This window comes from Lontra canadensis, unplaced genomic scaffold (genome assembly GCF_010015895.1).
Source record: "Lontra canadensis isolate GAN:19392208 unplaced genomic scaffold, GSC_riverotter_1.0 scaffold61, whole genome shotgun sequence".
NCBI lineage: Eukaryota > Metazoa > Chordata > Mammalia > Carnivora > Mustelidae > Lontra > Lontra canadensis.
In genome coordinates this window covers 7,294,162-7,318,716 of record NW_022631055.1, presented here as the reverse complement: position 1 = coordinate 7,318,716, position 24,555 = coordinate 7,294,162, and the positions used below count along the sequence as shown (strand labels likewise).

At 38.7% G+C, this 24,555-nt stretch overlaps 1 protein-coding gene across 1 annotated transcript in view; it reads left to right on the top strand.

The window, feature by feature from the left end:
• The window catches only part of PPP1R21 (protein phosphatase 1 regulatory subunit 21), a 62,442-nt gene that overhangs the window by 13,936 nt on the left and 23,951 nt on the right, over nt 1–24,555 (top strand). Inside the window, exons 4-14 of the mRNA XM_032877837.1 lie at nt 1,738–1,839; nt 3,377–3,541; nt 3,718–3,776; nt 4,732–4,826; nt 8,468–8,520; nt 9,011–9,160; nt 12,431–12,532; nt 12,620–12,708; nt 15,530–15,666; nt 20,299–20,391; nt 23,855–23,982. Of these exons, the coding sequence (XP_032733728.1) occupies nt 1,738–1,839; nt 3,377–3,541; nt 3,718–3,776; nt 4,732–4,826; nt 8,468–8,520; nt 9,011–9,160; nt 12,431–12,532; nt 12,620–12,708; nt 15,530–15,666; nt 20,299–20,391; nt 23,855–23,982 (1,173 nt within the window). The remainder of the gene's footprint in view (nt 1–1,737; nt 1,840–3,376; nt 3,542–3,717; nt 3,777–4,731; nt 4,827–8,467; nt 8,521–9,010; nt 9,161–12,430; nt 12,533–12,619; nt 12,709–15,529; nt 15,667–20,298; nt 20,392–23,854; nt 23,983–24,555) is intronic.

The following is a 24,555-nucleotide window of genomic DNA, read 5'->3' as shown; positions in this document are numbered from 1 at the left end:
TATTTATTTACTTATTTTAAATATTTATTTATTTGATAGAGAGATCACAAGTAGGCAGAGCAGCAGGCGGGGTGTGGGGGAAGCAGGCTCCCTGCTGAGCAGAGAGCCTGATGCAGGGTTTATTCCCAGTACCCTGAGACCATGACCTGAGCCGAAGGCAGAGGCCCAACCCACTGAGTCACCCAGGTACCCCTATTTTTTATTTTTTAAAGATTTATTTGAGAGAGAGAACACTCATACAACCTGGGGAAGGGGGAAGGGGCAAAGGGAGAGGGTGAGAGAGAATCTTAAGCAGACTTTGTGCTGAGCACAGTGCCCGATGTGGGCGTTGATCTCATGACCTGATATCATGGCCTGAACTGAAGTCAAGAGTCGGCTGCTTAACTGATTGAGCCACGCAGGCACCCCTGTTTTGTCTCATTTTTAATATAGCTACTCCATTTTCAGAGGGTTTTCTAATCACTGGTTCATACTGTATCAGTAAGTAACTTCATTTTAAGTGAGGAGTGAGGGCACAGGAAAGGCAGAGAAGGGTGGTGACTGATGTCTGAACACAGTTTCATTGTTAGTCCATCCTTGGAATAGTCTCAGCTCTTGTATTCTATGAAAACAAATGTTCATTATTGGCTCTCTTAAATAGTGCTATTCTTCTGTGTAGAAAAAAATTAATATTGGTAAAAAAGTAAAAGGAAGGTTCTTTTTATTATTTTTGAGCTTTTTCCTTCTGTTTATTTATAGTATCTTTTTTTAATATGGTTACTTTTTTTAAAAATTAGAAATTTATGTCAACTTTTATATGAATTTATCATTGTGAATTCTAATTAATTGGTTACAATTTCTTAAAGGAGTTTAACAACTCAGACTCATGGAATTGCTAAAACTGATTTCCCAAACCAAAAGATCAACTTGAAACAATATATTTTTTATTTTTCTAAATTTAAATTCAATTGATTAACATATAATGTATTTTTATTTTTTTAAATTAAATTAAATTTTTTTCATTGTTCCAAAATTCATTGTTTATGCACCACACCCAGTGTTCCATGCAATCCGTGCCCTTCTTATTACCCACCACCAGGCTCACCCAACCCCCTACACCCCTCACCTCCAAAACCCTCAGTTTGTTTCTCAGAGTCCACAATCTCTCATGGTTTGTCTCCCGCTCCAATTTCCCCCAACTCACTTCTCTCCTTCTCCCAATGTAACATATAATGTATTACTAGTTTCAGAGGTAGAGGTCAGTTATTTATCAGTATTATGTAATACCCAGTGCTCATTATATCACATGTCCTTCTTAATTTCCATCTCCCAGTTATCCCATCCTCCAGCCCCCTCCTCTCCTGCAACCCTCAGTTTGTTCCCTATGATTAAGAGTGTCTTATGGTTTGTCTCCCTCTCTGATTGAAATGATATTTTTTCCCATATTTTCATGGCTGGCTTTCTGGGCCTGCTGTGTCTTCCAATAGAACTACTCCTGAATTCATCTGCAAAGATTAATGAGCCTTATTGGTTTATTCTCTTTCTTTTTTAAGCTTTTCTGCCCATTCCAATATTTGCAGTTCTTACTTGTGTCAAATAGGAGAAGTTAAATGATGGATTGTATACCTTTTGCAGGATTGTTTGAGAATGTGCACACGTAGAAGAGACAAGCTATTAAGGTGATAGAGAATCTGTGTACCTTAAGATGTTTCTCTAAAGGATGAAAGTTATGTGGACATAACTTATTCTTTCCATCAGAAAAGTGGAGAATCTTCTTCTCAGTTGAGTCAAGAGCAGAAGAGTGTCTTTGATGAAGATCTGCAAAAGAAGATAGAAGAGAATGAGCGGTTGCATATACAAGTGAGAACATCTTTCTGTTTTCCCCATGAATTAAAAATGGGTCTTATGATCTAGAATGTGGAAAAACCAATGCAGGATAGAATGTTTTGTGTATGTGTTGCAGGGTCTCCTGCAGTTGTTAGGTATATATATCACTGTTGTTATTGATTCATTTCTTAAATCTCATTCATATCTGAATCTGGATGTGTATTTTGAAGTGTGCATTTGTTTAGAGGACTACAGAATAGCTCAGCTAACAGTACAGAAAAATAGTAGGCACTGTTCATTTTATCTAGAAAATGATTAGTTAGATCATTTAGATAGGGGCTTATCAATAAGTAGTGTTTGTTTTTAAAATTCTTACTGTTTAGTTGGTTTGTATTTGTTCACCTGTGTGTTCGGGTGCACACCGTGTTGGTTTGTATGCCTTCCCCCAGGACAGGTTCTTACTCATGGCGGGAGCTCAAATATTTATGAAATGTTGAATAATCAGTGTTTGCCTCCCAACATCTAGCATATTTAAGAGTCATAGTGTAATATCTTGGACTGTGCCTCCTAAATTTTTTGTGAAATGGTGAGCATAGTCAAATGGTAGAATATAAATACACATTAATTCTCAGTTTAACATTTTACAAATGTTAAACCTTTTGAGCTGCATTTTCTGTTAAGTATTCATAATTCCTTTTTTTTTTTTTTAAGATTTTATTTACTTATTTGACAGAGACAGAGATCACAAGTAGGCAGAGAGGCAGGCAGAGAGAGAGGGGGAAACAGGCTCCCTGCTGAGCAGAGAGCCCAATGCGGGGTTTGATTCCAGGATCCTGGGATCATGACCTGAGCTGAAGGCAGAGGCTTAACCCACTGAGCCACCCAGGTGCCCCAAGCATTCCTAATTCTTAATTAGCACTGGATTCTTATTTTTTTTTTTAATTTTTAAAAAATATTTTATTTATTTATTTGACAGACAGAGATCACAAGTAGGCAGAGAGGCAGGCAGAGAGAGAGGAACGGAAGCAGGTTCCCCGCTGAGCAGAGAGCCCGACACGAACCTGATCCCAGGACCCTGAGATCATGACCTGAGCTAAAGGCAGAGGCTTTAACCCACTGAGCCACCCAGCACTGGATTCTTATTAAGGAAAAGAATTTTACCTGTTTTAGGGATAACATCTATTTGAATTTTGATTATTTAAGTTAGCATATCAGAAGAGTTATGCCCTGGTCAGTTGAATTCTCTATGTGCCAGAAATTGTTTGAAAGAAATCCTTGAGCCTGAGAGGAAGGAAGTGTAGGCTTCGGCATCGATCTCCTGTGTTCATATCTCATTTCTACAACGGGCAGGTTGAAGCTTTGGTTTCCCATGTGGAAAGGAGGATGACAATAACACCGCCTCTGACATACTGTGAGGATTCTGTGAGATCATGCCTGGGCAGTGGGTGTTGCGCAGTGAACATATGGAACCATGTCAAAATTGCTCAATGAGCAGTCACTGCTGTTGTTTTTCTCTCCATTTGTGTATATTTGGATATTGTGAGCAGAGGAGATGATATTTTATTTTCAGTTTTTTGAAGCTGACGAGCAGCACAAGCATGTGGAAGCAGAGCTGAGGAGTCGGCTGGCTACCCTGGAGATGGAGGCGGCCCAGCACCAAGCTGTGGTCGATGGCCTGACGCGGAAGTACATGGAAACTATCGAGAAACTGCAGAATGACAAGGCCAAACTAGAAGTAAGCCCCACTGTTGGGGAGAGCACGTTAGGAGATAGGGTTCTTATGAATCTTCTGTGTACTTTATGGAATGCACAGTCAGTCATTCAGGGGGAGGCTGTTGCCTGTGGTGTCTCCTAAGTGTGCCCTCATCTGTCGCCTTAGCCATCTGCTTTTCTTTTTCTTCTAAAATTCAGGTAAAATCTCAGACTCTAGAAAAGGAGGCCAAGGAATGTCGGCTTCGAACAGAAGAATGGTATGTGGAAACATGAATTCCAAGGGGCCCCAAAGTAAGAATTGGAAGACCTGAGTTTTGGTCTAGTGGCTTCTCCCTCTGAATCTCACACTTGAAGTGAGCAAGGAGCATGCATCTCCAGGGTCCTCCTCAGTTCTGTTATCTCTAAGGCCTGACACACTCTTGGTCAGATGGCTTGTGTGTGAGTCCTCAGCCTGCAGATGGTATCCTGGGGCTCCCATACGGAGAACTGGGTGCTTTCTGTTTCAGGCTACCCTGAAGAAAGCTTTCTGAGAGTTCCAGGCAGGAAAACTGACTCCTTTTCACTGTGCCAGACTTTTAGTGGTATATTTTGAATAAAATGGAGGCTATGGGATCTAATTTGGAGATACCTAAATCTTAAAATTCAAATATGATGAATTGATGGGTGCTAAAAGCATACTCCAGCATTTAGTTGATAAATGACATCATATTTTTGGTTTCAGTAGAATCAGTCACGTGAATTTCTTCAGTTTAGTAGAATTGGTAGAATTACATGGCATGGTTTAGATGTATACCCATGCTCATAATTGAATTAAAACAGAAAAATTACCAGATTTCATCTTATATAATACTTAAAAAGAACTTTGCTATGATACTTGAGCAAACACTTATGTTGGGCACATAAGAAAGATAAAATTTGAAATGGCTTTACGATTACTTTGTACTTGGGGAAATAAACTGACAGGATTGTATTAGATACTGGGACTGTGATAAATTCTGACAGTCTTAACAGAAGTCTCAGGGGCTTCAGAATTAAGGATTACTATTTTCCTTATCTTCATCTTTTAATAACTATCCACCACCAAGAGTATGCCGGTGTCAGGCACGAGTCTCTGGAAGCTTAATACCAGCTGTTGTGGTAACAAGGAAGTGAGGATCCCCTGTCTGACTGGTGATCATGTGGTTTGTGTTTTGTGTTTTTTTTTTCTTTCAGTCAATTACAGTTAAAGAATCTTCATGACGATTTGTCAGGTAGATTAGAGGAAGCCTTATCAATCATCTCGGAAAAAGTACCTTTTAATGATACAAGTAGGTATTCCATTATTTGCAACTTTGAACCTCTCTCTGTGGTAATGAACTAATTAAAAAAGTTTTTAATCTATTTGGCAAAAAACTTAATTGGTTCAACAGAAGGTTGCTTTTTTTTTTTTTTTTTTTGATTGGCTATGGCCCTCATATTTCATAGGGAGGCTGAGTCCAAAGTCAGCCTTCTTAGAAAAAGCTCAAATCCACATTTTTTTTATTGCACATATTGAGCATATCCCTAGGTTAAAAACCAACCTGCACATATAGTGCCTGAAAATTTATATAAGAAAAGCTGTTCATGGTGGGGAGAGTGGGAAAAGGGTGGTGGGAGATGGATCTTCTCAGCCTGGTATCTCCTGCATGGTTGGTGGTCCCCACTGATAGTTAGGGAGTGGACTTGGGTAAGTCCGGCTTCCTGTTCATCCTGAGAATGGTCTGGTAATCTGTGTACCCAAGAGCAAGAAAAAGAACTTAAAAAAAAAATCAACTTACATGTATAATAGATGCCAGTTTTGTAAATTTAGAGAAAAATAAATCTTGAACGTTGAAAACAAAGAATATGTTTTATTTTATTGGTTGGAATTTCGAATTTTATATTCAGATAAGTACAGATTTCCTTTTTTACATTCAGATGATTAAAATTTTTTACTTCCTCTAAATTTTTCTTCCGGAAGACCTAAGAAAAGAGGAAAGAAAAGACACCAAAGAAAAACAGTTTGATCTAACACTGAAATCAGCATATGTCATTGTTATATCAAAGCTTAAGTTCCTCTGAAAATAACATCTAGATTAAAGTAATTAAGTTTCTAGATTAATGTAAATAGAGCTAACATACTTTGATCCACTAGACTTGAAATCTTGGCATTTTGTTTTCCCTTTAATCCTTTTATCAATTAATCATCAGGTTCTAATAATTTCCTTCTGGATCTCTTTTGGATTTATCTTTCCTTTTCCAGTACTAGTTGTCACCCTGCCTTAGATCCTTATCATGTTAGCGTGGGTTACTTTTAGTTCTGCAAAATTTAGAGATCATGGGCTGAGTGCCTAGATGGATAGGGAGCACAAGGGATATAGAAATTTCTAAGACAAAAAGCTCTACCTTAAAGGAACTTCTAGTCCAGGAGTGGAGAGATAATGTATAGAAATGTCTAAAATGTAAGCTAACCTGTTTAATAAAGAGACTCTTGAGGTTTCAGAGGAAGGACAGTTTACTGCTGGAGGAGTTGTCTGGGGCAGTCTTTTGGAAGTGTGCTTTGAGCAGGGCCTGGATATGTGAGTAGGTTTTATTGGGCAGAGATTCAGGAAAACAAACCAGGGAATTAAGTGGAGTGTGGTACATGGGACACAAGGTACTGTTGTGGTCTGAAGAGCAGTAATTAGCTAAGTGTGACAGGAGGCTAGAATGGGTGGAGGTGGGCAGGTTCTCAAAGGGTGAGTGGGGCTAGACCCTAGAGTTGTGGGCCAAGGAGTTGGCTCACAGGATGGTGGAAGGATTGAAGCCTTTGATCCAGGGAATGTCACTATGAGATCTGTGCACTCACAGAATTAGCCTGACAAGAGTGTAGACTGTGCTAGAATGGGGAAAGGGGACCAAGACTGTTGTGATGCTAGTCCTGGTGTGCTGTTACGAAAGCTGGAGACTGAGCTGTCAAGGAGATAGATGTAAGCAGGCAAGGGAGCAGAGGAGGCAGTGTTGGGGGGGAAGATGTGGTGCCATTGACAGAAATCAGAGAGGCAGACGAGGGGCAGGTTTATGGGAAAGATGATGAGGTTAACTTTGTTGTTTAATATTCTGACAGATACATCAGTGTACATCTGTCTTTCTATTGGGGTACACATTTATAAGTAAAAGCCTAGACCACAGAGAGAGATTGGAGTTGGCCCTGCTGGGATGGATGGGCGTTGAGAGTGGTGGGAATGAGGTACAAATTGCAGAGAGGCCTGCACAGCGTCCTTGGGGAGTTCTCCCTCACAGGCGTCAGGAAGGAGAGGACTGAGGTGGTGGGGGTGGTGAGGAGCTGGGGAGATGAGGTGACGTGGAAGCCGGGGAAGGTAGTGTTCAGCCTGGGTGGGGCTGGGCAGTTCTAGCAGTGCTGTGGGGAGCTCAGAGAGGGTGAGGTGACAGTAAAGGCAGCTGCTTTGGTGACTCCGTGCATGGTAGAGGTGGATGGTAGATGGCTAGCACGAGGGTTAGAGATGGATGGGTGCTGAGAAACAGGCAGAGACATGCTGGTCTTTGAGCAGGTGGGAAAGGATGGGAGCTCAGCAGAGGATTCAGTGTGAAAAGGAGAAGAAGTTACTGTAGACATAGGATTTTAAAAGCTGTAACAAATGCTTTTTTTGAAGATAATTTTGAAGGTATAGGGAGAAGGAGGGGTGGTTGATGGATTAGGGCCTGAGAGACCAGGAGGAGCTATTGCTAGGGACCCAGGGGGAAGGTTAGCTGAGGACAGGATATGGGAAACCATGGACTCTGAGGTGGAGGGTAGGAAATTTAAGAAGCCCTTGTGCTTTGGCTCTGGTCTTCCTGGCATTGTAGGATGATGCCACCCTAACCGTGGGGCAGGGGAGGAGAGGAACAATGGTATTGGGGCTTAAAATGGAAAAGGTTTGGAGCTGATGCCTTCGGAAGGGACACAGCAATGAAGTCATGGATTGTGAAGTAGCCTTGAAGCCTCCTTAAGTTTGGTAAATTAGGTTGTCATGGACCTTGCTCTCCTTTTATGTTAGCAAGAACATTCTTGGAAAAGATGGACCGGTCTGGGAACAATAACAAGTAAAGCCCAGAGAAGACTGATAGGCAAGTAGTAGACTGATTGTGAGTGGGAGACCAAGCCCTTGGTAGAAATGGGGCCATAAGAGAGAACTGGCTGAGAGCAGCATAGGGACTTTCAGAGTTGGATTTTGGCACCAGTTTCTTTCTGACTTAGGACCAGGCAGAGGAGGGGAGGTTTGAGTGGTTGAAGTGGTGTGTAGACATTGGTAGAGATGGAGGAGGGGACTGAAGTTTGAGGCCAGGTGTTGGGAATCTATCAGAGGTTGGGGACAGAGTCTGGGATAGAGAGGAGGACTGTGATAAAACAAGGAAGCCAACCCAGAAGAGTTAGAATTGAGTCATTGTGATCAGCAGTAGCAGGCCATGGTAGACTGTCAAATATGGTAGTGTCATGAAAACCGTGGTATTTTTGGACGATGGTTATGGCAGCTGTGTGCAGGGATATTTTAGAAGGGAGCATGACTGAACATGGTAAGAACGTCATGGGCCTTTCTAAGTAATCCTGATAGGCCTCAAGTTTTCGAAATGATTTCTTAGAAATAGAAACTCAGGGTTTGTTTGTTTATCCTAAAAATTTGGGGGCCCCTGGCTAGCTCAGTGTGGAGCATGTGATTTGCTCTCTGTGTCATGAGTTCAAGCCCCATGCTGGGCATGGAGCCTACTGAAAAAAAAATTGTAAGTATTACTTTATCTGAGAAACAACTGGTTCTATATAAATTCCATTATTCTCTCACACTATGATTGTGGCTTTAATCATTTCAAATTCTTATGTAAAGCTGATTTTGCTTCAGGGCATTCATTATTTTTCAGTTACGCTATTTTCCTGTAAACGTAAATGACTTAATGTGGATCCATTTTTGTTTTGTAGAATATAGTCAGTATAACGCTCTGAATGTTCCACTCCACAATAGGAGACATCAGGTAATGATGATGTTTTTATTTTCAGCGATGTGTATGTCAGATTTCTCAGATACAAGAATTTATTGTTTGGGCTTGTGTTTAATGCACTAAACCATTGTGTTTAACTTTGGCTTTACTTTCTCATACATTTTTAAAAAAATTATGTAACTTGCTATTTATTGAATTCATAAGTAATACAGTTTTTTGCTTTCATCTGATACCATTAGAACTGAATTACGGGATGCACTTAACTTTGTGAGTCATATCTTTCTTATAGGTTGGTGGGCCTTGCACTGACATGGTCTAGGTTAAGTGGAGGAAGTCTGCTTGCCCAAACTGGTGGTTTTCTCATTTCCTTAGATGGGAATATTAAAATCCAAGTGGGAGCAAATGAATTTAAAGTCAGGATTAATTGTACTAGAATTTAAATGTTTTCTCTAAAATCAGACTTATGAAAGTTGCTTGAGAAGAGTAATTGGATAGTTGACTTGATATACTTTTCACTTAAAAGCTGAAGATGCGGGACATTGTTGGGCAGGCCCTGGCTTTTGTTCAAGATCTGGTGACGGCTCTTCTGAACTTTCACACCTATACAGAACAGAGGATTCAGATTTTTCCTATTGATTCTGCCATTGAGCCTATATCTCCTTTGAATCAGAAGGTAAATTTAACTCAGTATACTTGTTATCTGCCCTGAACAAGTAGGAAGACATGTTCTTTCTTTTCAGACCACTGCTGTGCATCAGCCAAGTTTTGTGGGGGACATGGAAGAAAACCAGAATTCACGAGTCTTTGACCTTAAGATAAAATGTGGCAAACATGGAGATTTTTAAGAAATTAAATACTGGAGAAGTGTGGGTGGTAAGGCCAGTAGGGATATGAGGTTGTCAAGGAGGGGAGATTGCTGTTGGTGGTAGTGTCTGGGAAAGAGTCTTTGGGGATTTGAATGGGCTTTGACAAATGAGCAAGATTTGAAGAGGAGAGAAATAGGATAGGTGTTTTTTCCTTCAGAAGAGGGCAAGACATGAGCAAAGTCACAGAGTAGGAAGGTGTAACAAAGTGGGTTGGGGTGGGGAGGGAATGGGAAGCAAACTGTTTTGGCAAGAGTGTGAAGTCTTTGAAGTGGAGCAATGAGAGGTCAAGTTGCAAAGGAAAAAACATGGCTCCAGACTCTGGAAGCCCCCCAAGGCGCAGACTCGCTTTGTATGTAGGATGGGGGACTATTGCAGTTTTTTGACCAGGGTGTGACATAATGGGAAGTGCCATTTTATTGTTGGAAAAGCTAATTTGCTGGCATTTTCTCCCTCCCTGTTTGTACTCACTGTATAACTTTTGTCATTGGGTATGTTTAAAAGCAAATATATGTGTGTGTGTGTGTGTGTGTGTGTGTGTGTGTGTGTGTGTGGTGTATAGTTGACCTTTCCTGCTGGGGTATGGAGTGGGAGTGAAACTGCTTCTCTGGTTGAGCTTTGGGGCATTTTCAGGGTGTGTGAAGTTTAAATAAGGAATAAGAAGAGGGTTGACTGTCATTCCCTTCAGTCCATGTGCTTTTTTGGGGCCTGGCAAATTTTGCTCCTTTCTTTCCTTTTTTCTCCCCAGCTAGTTCTACAAAAGGATTTAAAGTAGCTTGCAAGACCACATTTAACTGAAAAGGCAAAAATAGTGTATTAGTTCTGTATTGCTGTGTAATAGATTACACTAAAACTTAGTCATTTAAAACAACAGACATTTATTATCTCACATAGTTTCTGTGGATCAAGAATTCAGGAGAAAAGTATCTGCGTATCTGGGGGACTTCTGGCTCATGATCTTTCATAAGCTTTCAGTCAGTCTGACTGAGGCTGTATTCATCTCAAGACTTGACTAGGGTGGGGCATCTGCTTCCCAGGTGGCTCACTTACACAGCTGGTGAGTTATTGTTGGTTGTTGGCTGGGAGCCTTGGTTTCTCATTGAGTACACTTCTCAGTAGGACTGCTGGAGTATCCTCAAGGCAGTGGTTAATTTCCCTTAGAATAAGTGATCTAAGAGAGTAAAGCCACAATGCCTGTTATGACTTAGTACTGAATACCATCCCCGCTACCATGTCATCTTGGTCACAGAGACCAGCCCTGAAAGAGTGTGCAAGGGTACTACACAAAGCCAAGAACAGTCAAGGCAGGGATCATTGGGGCCATCTTGAAGGCTGGGTCCCACAGGGAAGAAATTGAGGATCTTGCCATCGATTTATGCTCTAAGTGTCCCATAATGTGGCATTCTGAAATGAATATGCCACTTTTCCTACTTAGCTGATTGCTTGTTTTTGCATTATTATGCAGTGTTTTCAAGGTTTGAATAGTGTTTATGTCCATGTATCCAGTAAGTACCTAGTAGTAAAGCAAAAGCTATGCTCTGGAGTCAGACTACTGGGGTCCAGCTACTTTCTGTGTCCCCTTGGGCAATTTATTTAACCTTTCTGTGCTTCAGCTTCCTGATATTTAGAATGGAGGATAGAGTACATACCTCACAGGTATGTGTGTTTGAGGATTAAATAGATAATACATGTGAAGTACTAAGAATAGTGCCTGGCACATAGTAAGCACTCAATAAAGGTTAGTTCTTATTATCATTATACCTTACCCATAGGAAGCCCTCAGGAAGTGCTTGGTTTTCATCAGTTTTAATTGGACTCTCTGACTCTATTGAAATTCATAAACAAACTCTGGGCCTTTGAAATGCTTTTTAATTTCACTGTGGGGAAAGTTTTCAGATGACTTGGGTAGGGAAAACAGTACTGCAGTGTTTTAATATAAAAGTTATATTTTCTTTTATACTTCCTATAATATCAAAAAATATATTTTACCCAATACTGGTTCTTTATCCCTTTCTGGAGTTTTATTTTAGCTTGTTGCCACATTTTGCCCACACAGTGAGAATCAAATATGTTAATCTTGCCTGAAACACTTCATCACTTTGAAAAATTCATGTATTTCTCAATACTTTACCTTTGGCCTATGAAAGGTTCTGTGTGGTTTTTCTAATAAGTCTTATTATTGAATAGGTCTCTATTATTCTGAAATTCAGAAACCACTTGTTAAAAGATGACCAGAGCGTTTAGACTTGTTCATAGAATCACAAAGTAGACATCTATGATTGAAGGCCAGAGAGATCAAGTGAATTGCCCAGGGCCAGATACCTATAGTTTGTAGTATGGCCAGTGGAATCACATTTCTGCATAATGAGATCTTATATTTCTATACTGAGAAATCAGAATTTGAGCCGTTATACAGTACTTTGATAACTAAGATATTTCACAAGTGGAAAATAACTTTTTGCTTTTAAATTGTCTAAATCCGTGTAGGATTTTTTTTTCTGAATTTATTCTTCATACTGAATTAGTTCTTTATAAATACTAAGGTATTGGTGATAGTTATAAAAGTTTTTTACATCCTTGTTTTGGTGGTAATTATATTCCTAGAATTTGTTAACCCTGAACATTGTACACAGTAAAAATAAGAAGCTGTCCTCAATAGATTTGTGTTTTTTTTTTTTAAATGAGGCTCATAACATAAAAATCTTTCATACAGTTTTGACTTTTCTTTTCTTTTCTCTTCTTTTCTTTTCTGAGACCTCTCTAGAGAAGCAGGTGTTTGGGGAAAGGCCTGTGGGTGCGGGTTGTAATGCAGTGTCCCCTTGGTGTGTCCTCCCACATATGGTTGTTAATGATGTCACCCCTCTTCAGGTTACTTCTTTTGGAATGAGATGGGGACTTGGGGAATTGTATTTGGGACTGAGCATCTCTGTTTTGTAAAGGCCAAACCTTTTCCTAGAAAAACTTTTTAGAAATAGTTTCCAAGAGAATTTATGTTTATAACTCAGTGAGTCCATTTATAAATCTGTGGATACTTGTTGTTTTTCAGTGATGTAACTCACAGTTCTTTCCCTTCTGTGTAGTTCTCACAATACCTTCATGAAAATGCGTCCTATGTCCGCCCTCTTGAGGAAGGAATGCTTCATTTATTTCAAAGTATTACTGAGGATACTGTGACTGTCCTGGTAATTTTCTTCTGTTTTACTTCTGGAAGTGGAAGCTCCTCTTTGTCAAATAACACTATTAACCATGAAATTATTTTTCTTTTCCAGGAGACAACTGTGAAATTGAAAACTTTTTCAGAGCATCTAACCTCTTATATATGTTTTCTTAAGAAGATTCTTCCTTATCAGTTGAAAAGGTACTTACCCTTGAGGCTAGGAAGCTTGGGGAGTTGTGGGGTGTCGCCTGACCTGTGCTGGCGTCGAAAGAGCGACATGTGGCCCTTGTGAGCTGCCTGATCATTCTGTACCCCAACCAATTTGGACTTCTGTGAGAAAGGGTCATTTAATGGCTTGAGCAGCATAAACTTAAATTTAAGAAAATAGAATTGTAGTGCACCAGTTAGGATTTTTTGAGTGGTTACTGCTCTAACCACATAATGCCGTGAATCAGTATTTTCAGTGATTGTCAATAGCACTTTTACTGAAAGAAATCTTTCAGTTTTATCCTTTTTGCCATAAACACCTAGATGGGGGTTATAGTAATTAGCTTCTACAATTGGATCAATGATCATTAGGTTTCTTTGAAGTGGTATTTTCTTGTTTTTATTATTGGTGATTTTTTTTTTTAGATTTTAAAGATTTTACTTATTTATTTATTTGATACAGAGAGAGAGAGAGAGAGAGATCACAAGTAGGCAGAGAGGCAGGCAGAGAGAGGGGGGGAAGCAGGCTCCCTGCTGAGCAGAGAGCCCGATGTGGGACTCGATCCCAGGACCCTGAGATCATGACCTGAGCCGAAGGCAGAGGCTTAACCCACTGAGCCACCCAGGTGCCCCTATTATTGGTGATTTATTTAAATAAGTTATAAGCTAAAAACTTTATCTGCTCCAGCCCTCATAGAAGATATCATGTGGTAACCTTAAATATTCTTTGTTAAGTATTTCTGGAAGGAAAAGAGAAAATAATCCATATAACTGGAAATTTGATAATATTGCTTGTATGTTTTGATACTTTTGGTCTAAAATTATCAAGACCCCTAATTCATCTGAATCTTTTCATCCTAGGATTTAGCCTTTAAAAAAAATTTAAAAATAATACAACTGGAATGTAAGAGAAGTAAGAACATGTGTTTTATAATATATTGTAAGATAAGGCTTAGAAAATATGTAGATGAGTAACTTATAGATATTGAAAATGTACAAGTAATTATGGTTCATAAATCTTGATAAAGCTAAAGTAATAGGTTTTACCTTTTCAAATGTAAACGTTCATTATTTAAAAAATTTATTATGTGTTAAAAGCCATTTTATTTCCTAATTCTAACCTGACAAGGTATTTTGTTAACCAAATTTTATGATTTGTGGATATGACAGAATTTTAGGAATCAGAGAATTAGGACTTAAACTAATAATTATGAATTATAATTTCATTCAGATTAATACAGTTTATAGTTCAATGTAAAGTTTTTGAAAATTGACTTTAGAAGTTTAACCACTAAATTGAATATATCTTATTGATTTGGCTTATGTTTAAGAAGAATCTATTTAAGAACCATTGTAAAGGTAGTTTCTGCTACTTGAAACAGTTATGCATTTTTATTTTACCTTAATTTGTTTTTTCCACTGTTACATTTTTAGAAACATTGGATAAGTCCTTTCTTAATTTTAGATTCCTATTCTTGGGATGTTTTGTCCTCTGCCTCGTCACGTATTTATGTTTTTAGGCAACTTTTCATCCTTGGTTTAAAAACCACTTTAATTGACAAGGTGACATGTTCTTTTTAGTAGTAAGTGGGCTTAGTATTGAATGAATAGCTGTCTGCTCTAAAGTAGAGAAAGAGAAGGAAGAGGATATGATTATCATTCCTGTGTTAATAATGTTCCTAGCTTTATATAAAAAGCATTTTACTTGATTTCTGGCACATTTTTAATAAACACTATTAAGAGTTCACATGTTTTTTTGACCTTATAATTGTTTTCGCAAGTAACCCTTTAAAATAGAAAGTGAAACAATGTATTGTATTATATGACTATTAGCCATTGATTTTTTTAAAGATTTTATTTATTTATAAATAAATATTTTATTTATTATAAATAAAAAGTGATGGAGATCACAAGTAGGCAGAGAAGCAGACAGAGAGAGAGGAGGAAGCAGGCTCCCCACTGAGCAGAGAGCCCAATGTGGGGCTCTATCCCAGGACTGTGGGATCATGACCTGAGTCGAAGGCAGAGCCTTTAACCCACTGAGCCACCCAGGCGTCCCTAGCCATTGATTTTTAGATTTGAGTGTATAGATTAGATTGTTTTTTTCCATCTGTTTGGCTTTTACAAATATATATACTAAAAATGTTTCTTTAGGAATTCAATGTATGAAACATTTTTCTCAGCAAGTTTTTTCTTCTTTCTTTTTAAAAGATTTTATTTATTTGAGAGAGAGAGCACAGGTAGGCAGAGAGGCAGGCAGATGGAGAAGGGGAAGCAGACTCCCCACTGAGCGGAGAGCCCGATGTGGGGCTTGATCCCAGGACCCTGAGATCATGACCTGAGCTGAAGTCAGAGGTCTAACCTGAGCTGAAGTCAGAGGTCTAACCCCTTTTTCTTTCTTTCTTTTTTAATAAAGTAAGTTCTATGTCTAGTGTGGGGTTTGAGCTCTTGATCCTGAGATCAAGAGTCCCATGCTCTATTTACTGAGCCACCTAGGCACCGTTCCTCAAAAAAAATTTATTTCCCTCAAAGTATTTTCAAGGGAAATAGTTTTGTGCTGCTCTAAGGATGGAAAGACAATGGGTACCTGCCTTTGTTTGTTTGCTTTTTTTCTGTTTGGATCTCTGTTAGTCATTTGCAGCAAATAGGTATATCTATTGTGGTCTAGAAAATGGAACCTTATAAATGAAATCAGTTTTATTTTTTTCTTGGAAAGTTTCTCTTTGGATATAGTTGTTTGAGAATTCAGGTGATTTAGTACAGCTGTTTGAAAATCATTAGGATGCTCACTTTTGAAAAATCTGCTCATTCCTAGTTTAGAAGAAGAATGTGAATCTTCTCTTTGCACATCTGCATTGAGAGCCAGGAACCTAGAGCTATCTCAGGACATGAAAAAGATGACAGCTGTGTTTGAGAAGCTGCAGACTTATATCCATCTTCTTGCCTTGCCAAGTAAGTTTTTGGTTGTTCATGGTTCAACTTGAAGAGCTTAGAGTAAAAGAAGCTGGAGAAGGGAGTTGTTTAGTTTCTTTGAATAGAAGAGTATAGGATCTGGAGTCAGAAAAACTTGAATTCAAATCTTCCAGCCCCTTTCACATTTATGATCTTCGGCAAATCACTTTACTTCTCTGTACCTGTTTTCCCCCATTTTTAAAATGGAGGTAAAATAATTATTAAGTTAAATTAAGAATATACAATATTAGGCACTGAAGACATGCATTAAATATTAATTCCCTTTCTCTCCATCTTCTTTTTTAAATGGAGAGGAGCAAAGCACAAGAATTGTAGCAACTTTCCAACAAGTAGCGTAGGGTAAGGAGGTTTGGAAGTAAAAATATCTTTTGTTTCATTTTGCTGTAACTTGGAGAGAGTATTTTCAGGTAATAGAATGGATCTTGGTTTTAAGAATGCTGTGATTTTTCTGGTACTGTCATTTGTTTTCTTGTAACAGCTTTAATGTGGTATAATTTATATACCATTTAATTTACATTTAAAGTATAATGTTCAATGGTTTTTAGTATATTCACAGATATGTGCACCATCACACATCAATGTTAATTTTAAAATATTTTCATCACCTTAAGAAGAAATCCTGTATAGTTTAGCTATTACCTCATTCCCCTATTCGTTCCCTCCCTGGCACAAAGCAACTTCTGATGTACTTTCTGTCTATAGATTTGCCTAATCTGAACACTTTGTATAAATGGAATCATATAATATGTGGTCTTTTATGACTGCTTTTTTTCACTCAGCCCAATGTTCTCAAGATTCATCCATTTCTTTTTATTGCAGAATAATACTCCGTTATATATCCCACCACATTTTATTTACCCGTCAGTTGGTGGATAGTTTGTGTAGTTTCAGCCTTTTGGCTGTTATAAATAATGATGCTATAGATAATTGTGAACAAGTGTTTGAGTGAGCATAGCCTTCATTTCTCTTGTGTATATACCTAGGGGTGGAATTGCTGGCTTATATGACAACTGTGTTTAACTATTGGTAGAACTGCCATACTGTTTTCCAAGGTGGCTTCCCACTAGCAAAGTATGAGTGTTCTGATTCTCCACATCCTCACCAGCATTTATTATTATCTCACTTTTTGGTTTTACCCATCCTAGTGTTATCTGACTTTCTAAAGTGGTTTCTCATTGCAGTTTTGATTTGTATTTCCCTGCTGTCTAATGATGTCAAGCATCTTTTCAAAAGTCTTTAGTGGCTTTTTGTATATCTTCTTTGGAAATAGGTTTATTCAGATCCTTTCTCTATTTCTCAGTTGGGTTATCTCTTTATTATTGAGTTTTAAGTGTTCCTTATACATTCTAGATCAAATCCCTTTTTGGGTACATGATTGACAATATTTTCTTCCATTTTGTGGATTATCTTTTCACTTTTTTGATGGTGTCCATTCCATAATGAAAGTTTGTTATTTTGGTGAAGTCCAATTTGTCTTTATTTTATTGCTCATGCTTTTGGTATCATATCTAAGAATATATTGTCAAATGTGGGGTCATAAAAACTATCCCCTATGTTTTCTTCTAAGAGTTGTATAGTTTTAACCCTATGTTTAGGCCTTTGATCCATTCTGAGTTAATTTTTGTATCTGGTGTGAGGTATCTTTTGCATGCGTTTATCCAGTTTTCTCAGCACCATTTATTGAAAAGACTATTCTTTCCCTATTGAATGGCCTTGGCACACTTGTTAAGAATCAGTTGATCATAGATGTATGGATTTATTTCTAGACTTTTAGATTTATTCCAGTGATCTATGTATCCTCTGCCAATACTATACTGTCTTGATGACTTTTGCTCTATAGTTAGTTTTGAGATCAAGAGGCGAAAGTTCTTCTACTTTGTTCTTCATTTTCAAGATTATTTGGCTGTTATTGTTCTCTTAACAATTCCTTATGAATTTTAGAATCAGCTGGTTAGTTTCTATGAAAAAATCAGCTGGGATTCTGATACTTTATTGAATCTGTAGATCATTTTGGGGAGTTTCTGTGTCTCCCTAAAAGATACATGAAATTCCACCCGAGTATTCTGTATGTAACTTTATTTGGAAATAGGATCTCTGCAGATATAATCAAAATAAGGTGGGGTTCTACTAGTTTAGGGAGAGCCTTATTAGTCCAGTGACTGCCATCCTTCCATCATTGTAAGGAGAGATTTGGAGACAGATGGAGTCACAGGAGAGACTCAGGGAGGCCATATGAAGATAGAGGCAAGAATTGGAATAATTCTGCCACAAGCCAGGGAATGTGTGGGGCCAACGGAACCTGGGAGAGGCAGGGAATTCTCATTATTTATTATTTTCCTTATTAATTATAATTATTATTACATAATAATTATTATTATTACTCCTTATTAATTATTATTCTCCTCTGGAGTCTTTGGAGGAAGTGTGGCCCTGTCAGCACTTTGATTTCAGACTTTTGGCTTCCAGAACTGTGAGAAAAGTATCTTCTGTTGTTTTAAACCACCACCTTTGTGGTCCTATGTTGTAGTAGCCCTGGCAATGTGGGAGCATTGCCGTCTTAACGATGTTGAATTTTCTAGTTCATGAACATGGTATATTTTTCCATCTAGGTAGACCTTCTTTAATTTTATTTTATAGTTTTTCAGAGTAAGCACGCTGATGTTGTTTCTCAGGGCTGTTAAGCATTCAGCATGCACGTAGTTGCCCTGGGGTGACAATGGTTTTGCCAGGGACCTTTCCCTGTTTTGTTTCTTGATCTCACCAGGGATAAGCTCCACTGATTGCTGGCTGACTGATGTCTTGTTTTTAACAATGCCTTGGGGACGTAAATTGCTCCACTCTTGATCCAGTTGAATTTGGGCTTTATGGCTATGTTTTTTGAGATCAGTGTTTGAGGTTTGTTATGACCTCAGGAGGGCTCTTCTTAGCTGTTTTCTTCCCCTCTGGTAAACCAGCCACCCTGTAGTTTAACTTACATCTTTAATGAATCTACCAGTTTCCCGTTAACTGCTTTCCCCACAAGCTCTGTTATTTTTGAGAACACGTTTAGACTTGAACTTCTCCATACTCTATTGAGAATGAAATCAATTCCTTTGGGAACAGATTCAGAATTTTCTGTTTTAAGGCCTGTGCCTCCCTTGGGCTAAATCTCTGAGCCATGATTGTGGTGCTGGAGATGGGGACAATGCTGTACTTCTGAGTAACACTCTTGATTTAGTGCTGAGCGCTGGTGGAGCTGGGGTAGGGCCACAGCCTCCAGTCTCCCTGGCTTGCCCTTTCTGTGTGGATAAAATGAGCTGAGCAAGGGTTTGGAGAACCTCAGTTTCTCAGCAGTGCTGGGCTCATGGTAGAGCCTCCATCCCATGAGTTGGGGCTGCGTGGAAGAACTCCCACCTCTCTGTCATACTCAGCCCGAACTTAGCTTTAACAGGTAGGTGGGGACAAGAGGAGAAATGCAGCCCTCCAGTTATGGGAGAGTTCTATTCTTTGCCTCACCATTCTGGAGTGGGATTTCCAGCTCACTGAGCTGATGAGGGGATTGGGGGAATGGGTCTTTGTTCAAATACCACAGATTCTGGCTGTTCTTAGAGTTGTTAAAGATTTTTTCTTTTTTTTCCTTTGTTTTTAAAAGATTCTCTTGATAAAAATGTTTCTTCATTTGCTGTATCTACTTAGGGTCATTTCCAGAGTCTTAAATGGTTGTTTTTAAAATAATTTTCAGGGGCACCTGGTGGCCCAGTCGGTTAAGCATCTGCCTTCTGCTCAGGTCATGATCTTAGGCTGGGATCGAGCCCCACATCGGCTTCTCTGCTCAGCAGGGAGTCTTCTTCTCCCTACCCACCTCCCCCACTCCTCCACCCCTCTCATGCTCTCTCTCTCTCTCTCTCTCAAATAAATAAATAAATAAAATCTTTTAAAATAATATAATTTTCACCAGTTTTTGGGGGAGCATTGGCCTGTGGAGCTGCTCATGCAGTCATATCAGAAGTAGAAGTCTGAATAATGATGTTTTTAGTGAGATTCAACAAATAACATGTAGGGAAAGAAGAAATCGGGAAGTGTGCTCTGTAGTAACAAGGTTGAAATTCACTAACTTTTTTTTTTTTAAGATTATTTATTTATTTATTTGACAGAGAGAGAGAGAGAGAGAGAGAGAGAGAGATCACAAGTAGGCAGAGAGGCAGGCAGAGAGAGAGGGGGAAGCAGGCTCCCCGCTGAGCAGAGAGCCTGATGTGGGGCTCTATCCCAGGACCCCAAGATCATGACCTGAGCTGAAGGCAGAGGCTTAACCCACTGAGCCACCCAGGCACCTCACAAACTTTTATTTCAAAAAGAATCATAAAACATGTAATCCTACTTAACAATTTAATTTTGATTCTTAACTATTAAAAATATTTGTGGATGTGGATATGCAAATCAGTCAGTGGTGGCTGTATTTATCACCATTATATCTGAATGTGTCTGCAAGGATTTCAGGACCCATTATTTCCAGCACATCACAGGCAGTCTTTATTCTCTCTGTTCCGAAAAGTGGAAGAGGGTGGGCTGTCAGTTTTGCAGGCGAAGAAGTCTTCTAGGGAAATGCTTAGGCTTGTGATTTTGGTTTCCTAGGTACAGAGCCAGATGGACTTCTTCGGACAAACTACGGTTCTGTCTTAACAAACGTTGGTGCTGCTCTGCATGGATTTCATGATGTCGTGAAAGGTGAGGCTTGAAAAGTACATCAGTGAGTTGAAAACCTGCATCTTATTTTCTCAGCTCTGCCCAAGTGAGATTTAAACAAATACTGCCAAGACTAATAGACCCCAGAAAAAGGCTTAGTAGCATTTGGCTTCTGTTGAAGTGTACAGCTCACTGCCGTCTGCTTTTTCCATCTGCTTCATTTCTGAAGGTAAACAAAGCGCTGAAGAGAAACCCTTGTGCACAGTACTTTAGCCAAAAATGCATTGCACTGATTGCAGGCAGGTGTGTGAATTTTATCAAGCCAGACATGCTTATTGAGAGGCATTTAGCAAAATACTTTGCATTCGTTAGAGCCCAAGCATGAAGGAATTGAGGAAATCGGGGTTTAAAGTTCCAAGAAAGAATGTACTAACTTTTCACCATCCTGTGCATTTTTATGTTTAAAGTGCCCATTTTAAGCCCTGTTTTGGTCAGGGGAACCTTGAGAAGTGAAGGTCTCGTTTTAAGCTTTGGCTGGTGTTTAATTGCTATAGACTAAGAATAAGTCGGCTGAAGGACATTTCATATGCTTCTTAGCTAACTGATTCTGAGTTGACTTTTTAATCTATAGGTCCGCGTGGCTTCTCGGTTTTTTCTTTCTTTTCCTTTTGAAGACAGTTGGTGCAGGGGAAGGAGGAAAGGACAGAAGCAGTTATCAGAAATAGCCCAGATTAATAATAGCCTAGATTATTCATTGTGGTGTGGAGGTAACGATTGCAGACCTATTACTAGTTTCACAGAAAATACTTTTAAAAACTTACGAGTGTTGGAAAGCATGTACAAGTTGGGTATATTCAGGCCCTTCTGTAGATTGGCATGTAACCTCTGGCACTGGGAATCATTCATTCTTAGTGCCAACAGTCTCACCTAGCACCACCTTACCATTCAGTAAGGTGACTTTTACCACCCCCTTAGTGCCTCTGCTTGTTTCTGTCCTTGCAGACATAATGTAAAGAGAGAATACTGGGAAATAGGAAGGGTGGTTGGCAAGATTATGGGGTCCCGTTCCTAGGTTTACAGTTCAAATTTGTCTTCTTACCTAGCTTGGAAGACAGCTGTGTATCTCTCAGGGAGACTCAGAGTGAACATCAACTGGCATTAACAGAAGAAGCTTTGTGATTTCAAGAACTCTCAAACCTCTTCCCTTCCTGCTTTGCCCTGAATAATTGTTTGATCTGAGGTAGGAGGCAGACAGGCAAGTGTCAGTGTAAAAAGAGAGCTAGAGATTTATAAACATGCCTATCCTACATGGATTTAAAATAGGTATGAATTAATCTTTTAACAAGGGAGTTCTAAGTGATAACTGTTGATTTTTAGTCTCAAGTCTAAAGCAGGCAGACTCCTAGGAATCATAAAAACCCCAGGGTGCCTGGGTGGCTCAATTGGTTAAGTGTCAGCCTTCAACTTGGGTCGTGATGGGATGGAGTCCCACATCAGGCTTCTTGCTCAGTGGGGAGCCTGCTTCTCCCTCTGCCTGCTGCTCCCCTTGCTTTTGCTCTCTCTGTCGAATGAATAAATAATCTTAAATCTTAAAAAAAGGAAAAATAATCTGGCCTAGGTCACATGGTTTCTTTGTTCTTTTGGATTTAAAAATTAATGTTAAGGAACACCCAAAATAATTGAAATATTTGGACTTACTAAAGAGTTGGTTCAGGAGAATTATTGCTGTCAAACTACAGTGGCCCTGTTCCAGTGGAAACCACGTCAGTGTTCATAGTACTATATGACTTTCATAAGTATCTCAGTCATCTACCAATCACCTAAAAGTACCTGCCAGCTGAGTTGTATTAAGCTTTGTGTACTTCCAGTAAAATAGTGACTACAACTTTCTGTGGTGTGTAGCAAGAGAATGTCTGTGTTAGGGGCTAGCAAATTCAGTATATAAAAATGTTCAGTGGGGCGCCTGGGTGTCTCAGTTGGTTAAGCAGATGACTCTTGATTTTGACTCAGGACTGATCTCAGGGTCCTGGGATCAAGCCCCTTGTTGGGCTCTGTGCTCAGTGGGTAGTCTGTTTGAGTATTCTCTCTGTCCCTCTTCTGTGCTCTCCCGCTCTCTCTCTAAAGTAAATAATTTTAAAAAAAAGTTGTGTTCCACTTGAACTTTTATTCACTTTTTTATATTTTTATGTAGAATTTTTATATAGAGGATAATCATTTATTTTTTAAAAATATAAACATAATAGTAATGTGCCAATATTGGTTTCTGTGCTGTGAGAACTGTACCATAGTAATGTAAGATGTTAATAGTAGGGAAAACTGGCTGAAGGGTATACAGAAAGTCTCTGTAACTTTTCTGTGAATCTAAAACTGTCTTAAATTACAGTTTACATATATATGTATATATCTATATTAAATAAAACAATTCACCAGTTTTAAAATTTTAGTAAAAATACTTTTATTCATAAGAGTGATTTTGTGTTAAAATATCATGATCATATCAGGTTAAATCTGAAATGCCATTTCTTTCTAACTAGTCTTATTTCTTTTTAGTTATCCATAGTCTAAAATCAACTAGATTCCTTGATTCTGAATAAGTGCAATTCTTTGCATACACACCTGTAATAAAAACTAATTTTTGTATTTTGTGATTTATTTTTAGCTTTGTTGGTAATGATAGTTCATGCTGTTGTACCTGAAGTATTCTAAAAAAGGCGGAGGAGAATGAATTGCGAACACTTTATTATTTAAAAATATCATTACTTTTCCTCATAAATCAGTGTTGTCTTAAGAATTCTCCCATTATCCCTTATTTCCAGGACAAAATCATTTTTTCTCAGAGACCCAGAAAACCCCAAGCTTAGTAGTTTAGCCAGTTTCACCTACTGCAATTTCTTTTAACTTTTTTTTATATCTAAGTCTCTCTCCTGTGCTCTCCTGACTACAGGCTTTGTTGTAATATTCTGGGACTGGGGCAGTGGCCTGTGAAGCCAGACATGGGAGTGTTCAATCCTGGTCCTTGTCAGTTAGGGTATGTACTAACAAACTAGCTATGGTCCAGTGAGGATTGTGGGACATCGTGCCTCTGTTGGTCATTCTGTTCCAACCTCATGGTTAGCCTATAGGAGTGCGAGATAAATTCTCATCTGTGCCTACCCAGACTATCAAAACAGCATTTTTAACTGGTAAGTACTGGTCAGGGTCATTTACCGAGCACTAGAAGAAGGGCAAACTCTCCAATGAGGAGGGATCATGAGTCACAAGCTGGTGGTGGGAATAGAGACACCAGGATGGTATTAAGAGACTCTCACTTGTCTCTATTCTTTCCACATGATTTTGTGACCTAAGTAATATTCAGGACAATCCTGATAGAGTTGGGATCATTTTTTTTTTGTTATTATTCAGATTTACTGCATAAGTCTCTAAGAGTAGATATGAAAAGTTAACGGGCTGGTTGTGTGCAACTTGTGTATGGATAGTAAGATTTTTCATTTGATTGCTTTTATAGATATTTCTAAACATTACAGTCAGAAAGCTACAATAGAGCATGAACTTCCAACAGCAACACAGAAGCTCATTACAACTAATGACTGTATTCTGTCATCATTAGTAGCATTAACAAATGGAGCAGGAAAGGTAAGTTTATAATTTATAGTTTATCTGGTTTATAGTGTCATTAAATTGATTTTAAGTCTTGTGTAAGCTCTTTTTTTTTTTTTCCCCTTGAATGACATAGGAAAATTAATCTGTAAAAGGATTTTGGAATATCAGACTTTTTTGTAAAATAAACTTGTCTTCCTTCTCCCTACCCAGTATTTAAAACAATATGGGAATGACTGTTCAGCCTTTGTGATGAGTAAGTGGATCACTCACAGTTTTTTTTTAAGGGAGATATTGATGATCAGTATACATCTTTGTGTATATCAAATGTCTCCTTTATAGAAATTGGGAGCATATATAAAAAGAAAAAAGAACCAGTAAAACCTTCGTTAAGACTTTTTCGCTCCTAGTTTTTTGTCACACTGCTACTTCTGTGATTTGATTTCTTTTTTTTTTTTTTTTAAGATTTTATTTATTTATTTGACAGATGGAGATCACAAGTAGGCAGAGAGGCAGGCAGAGAGACAGAGAGGAAGAAGCAGGCTCCCTGCTGAGCAGAGAGCCTGATGTGGGGCTCCATTCCAGAATCCTGGGATCATGACCTGAGCC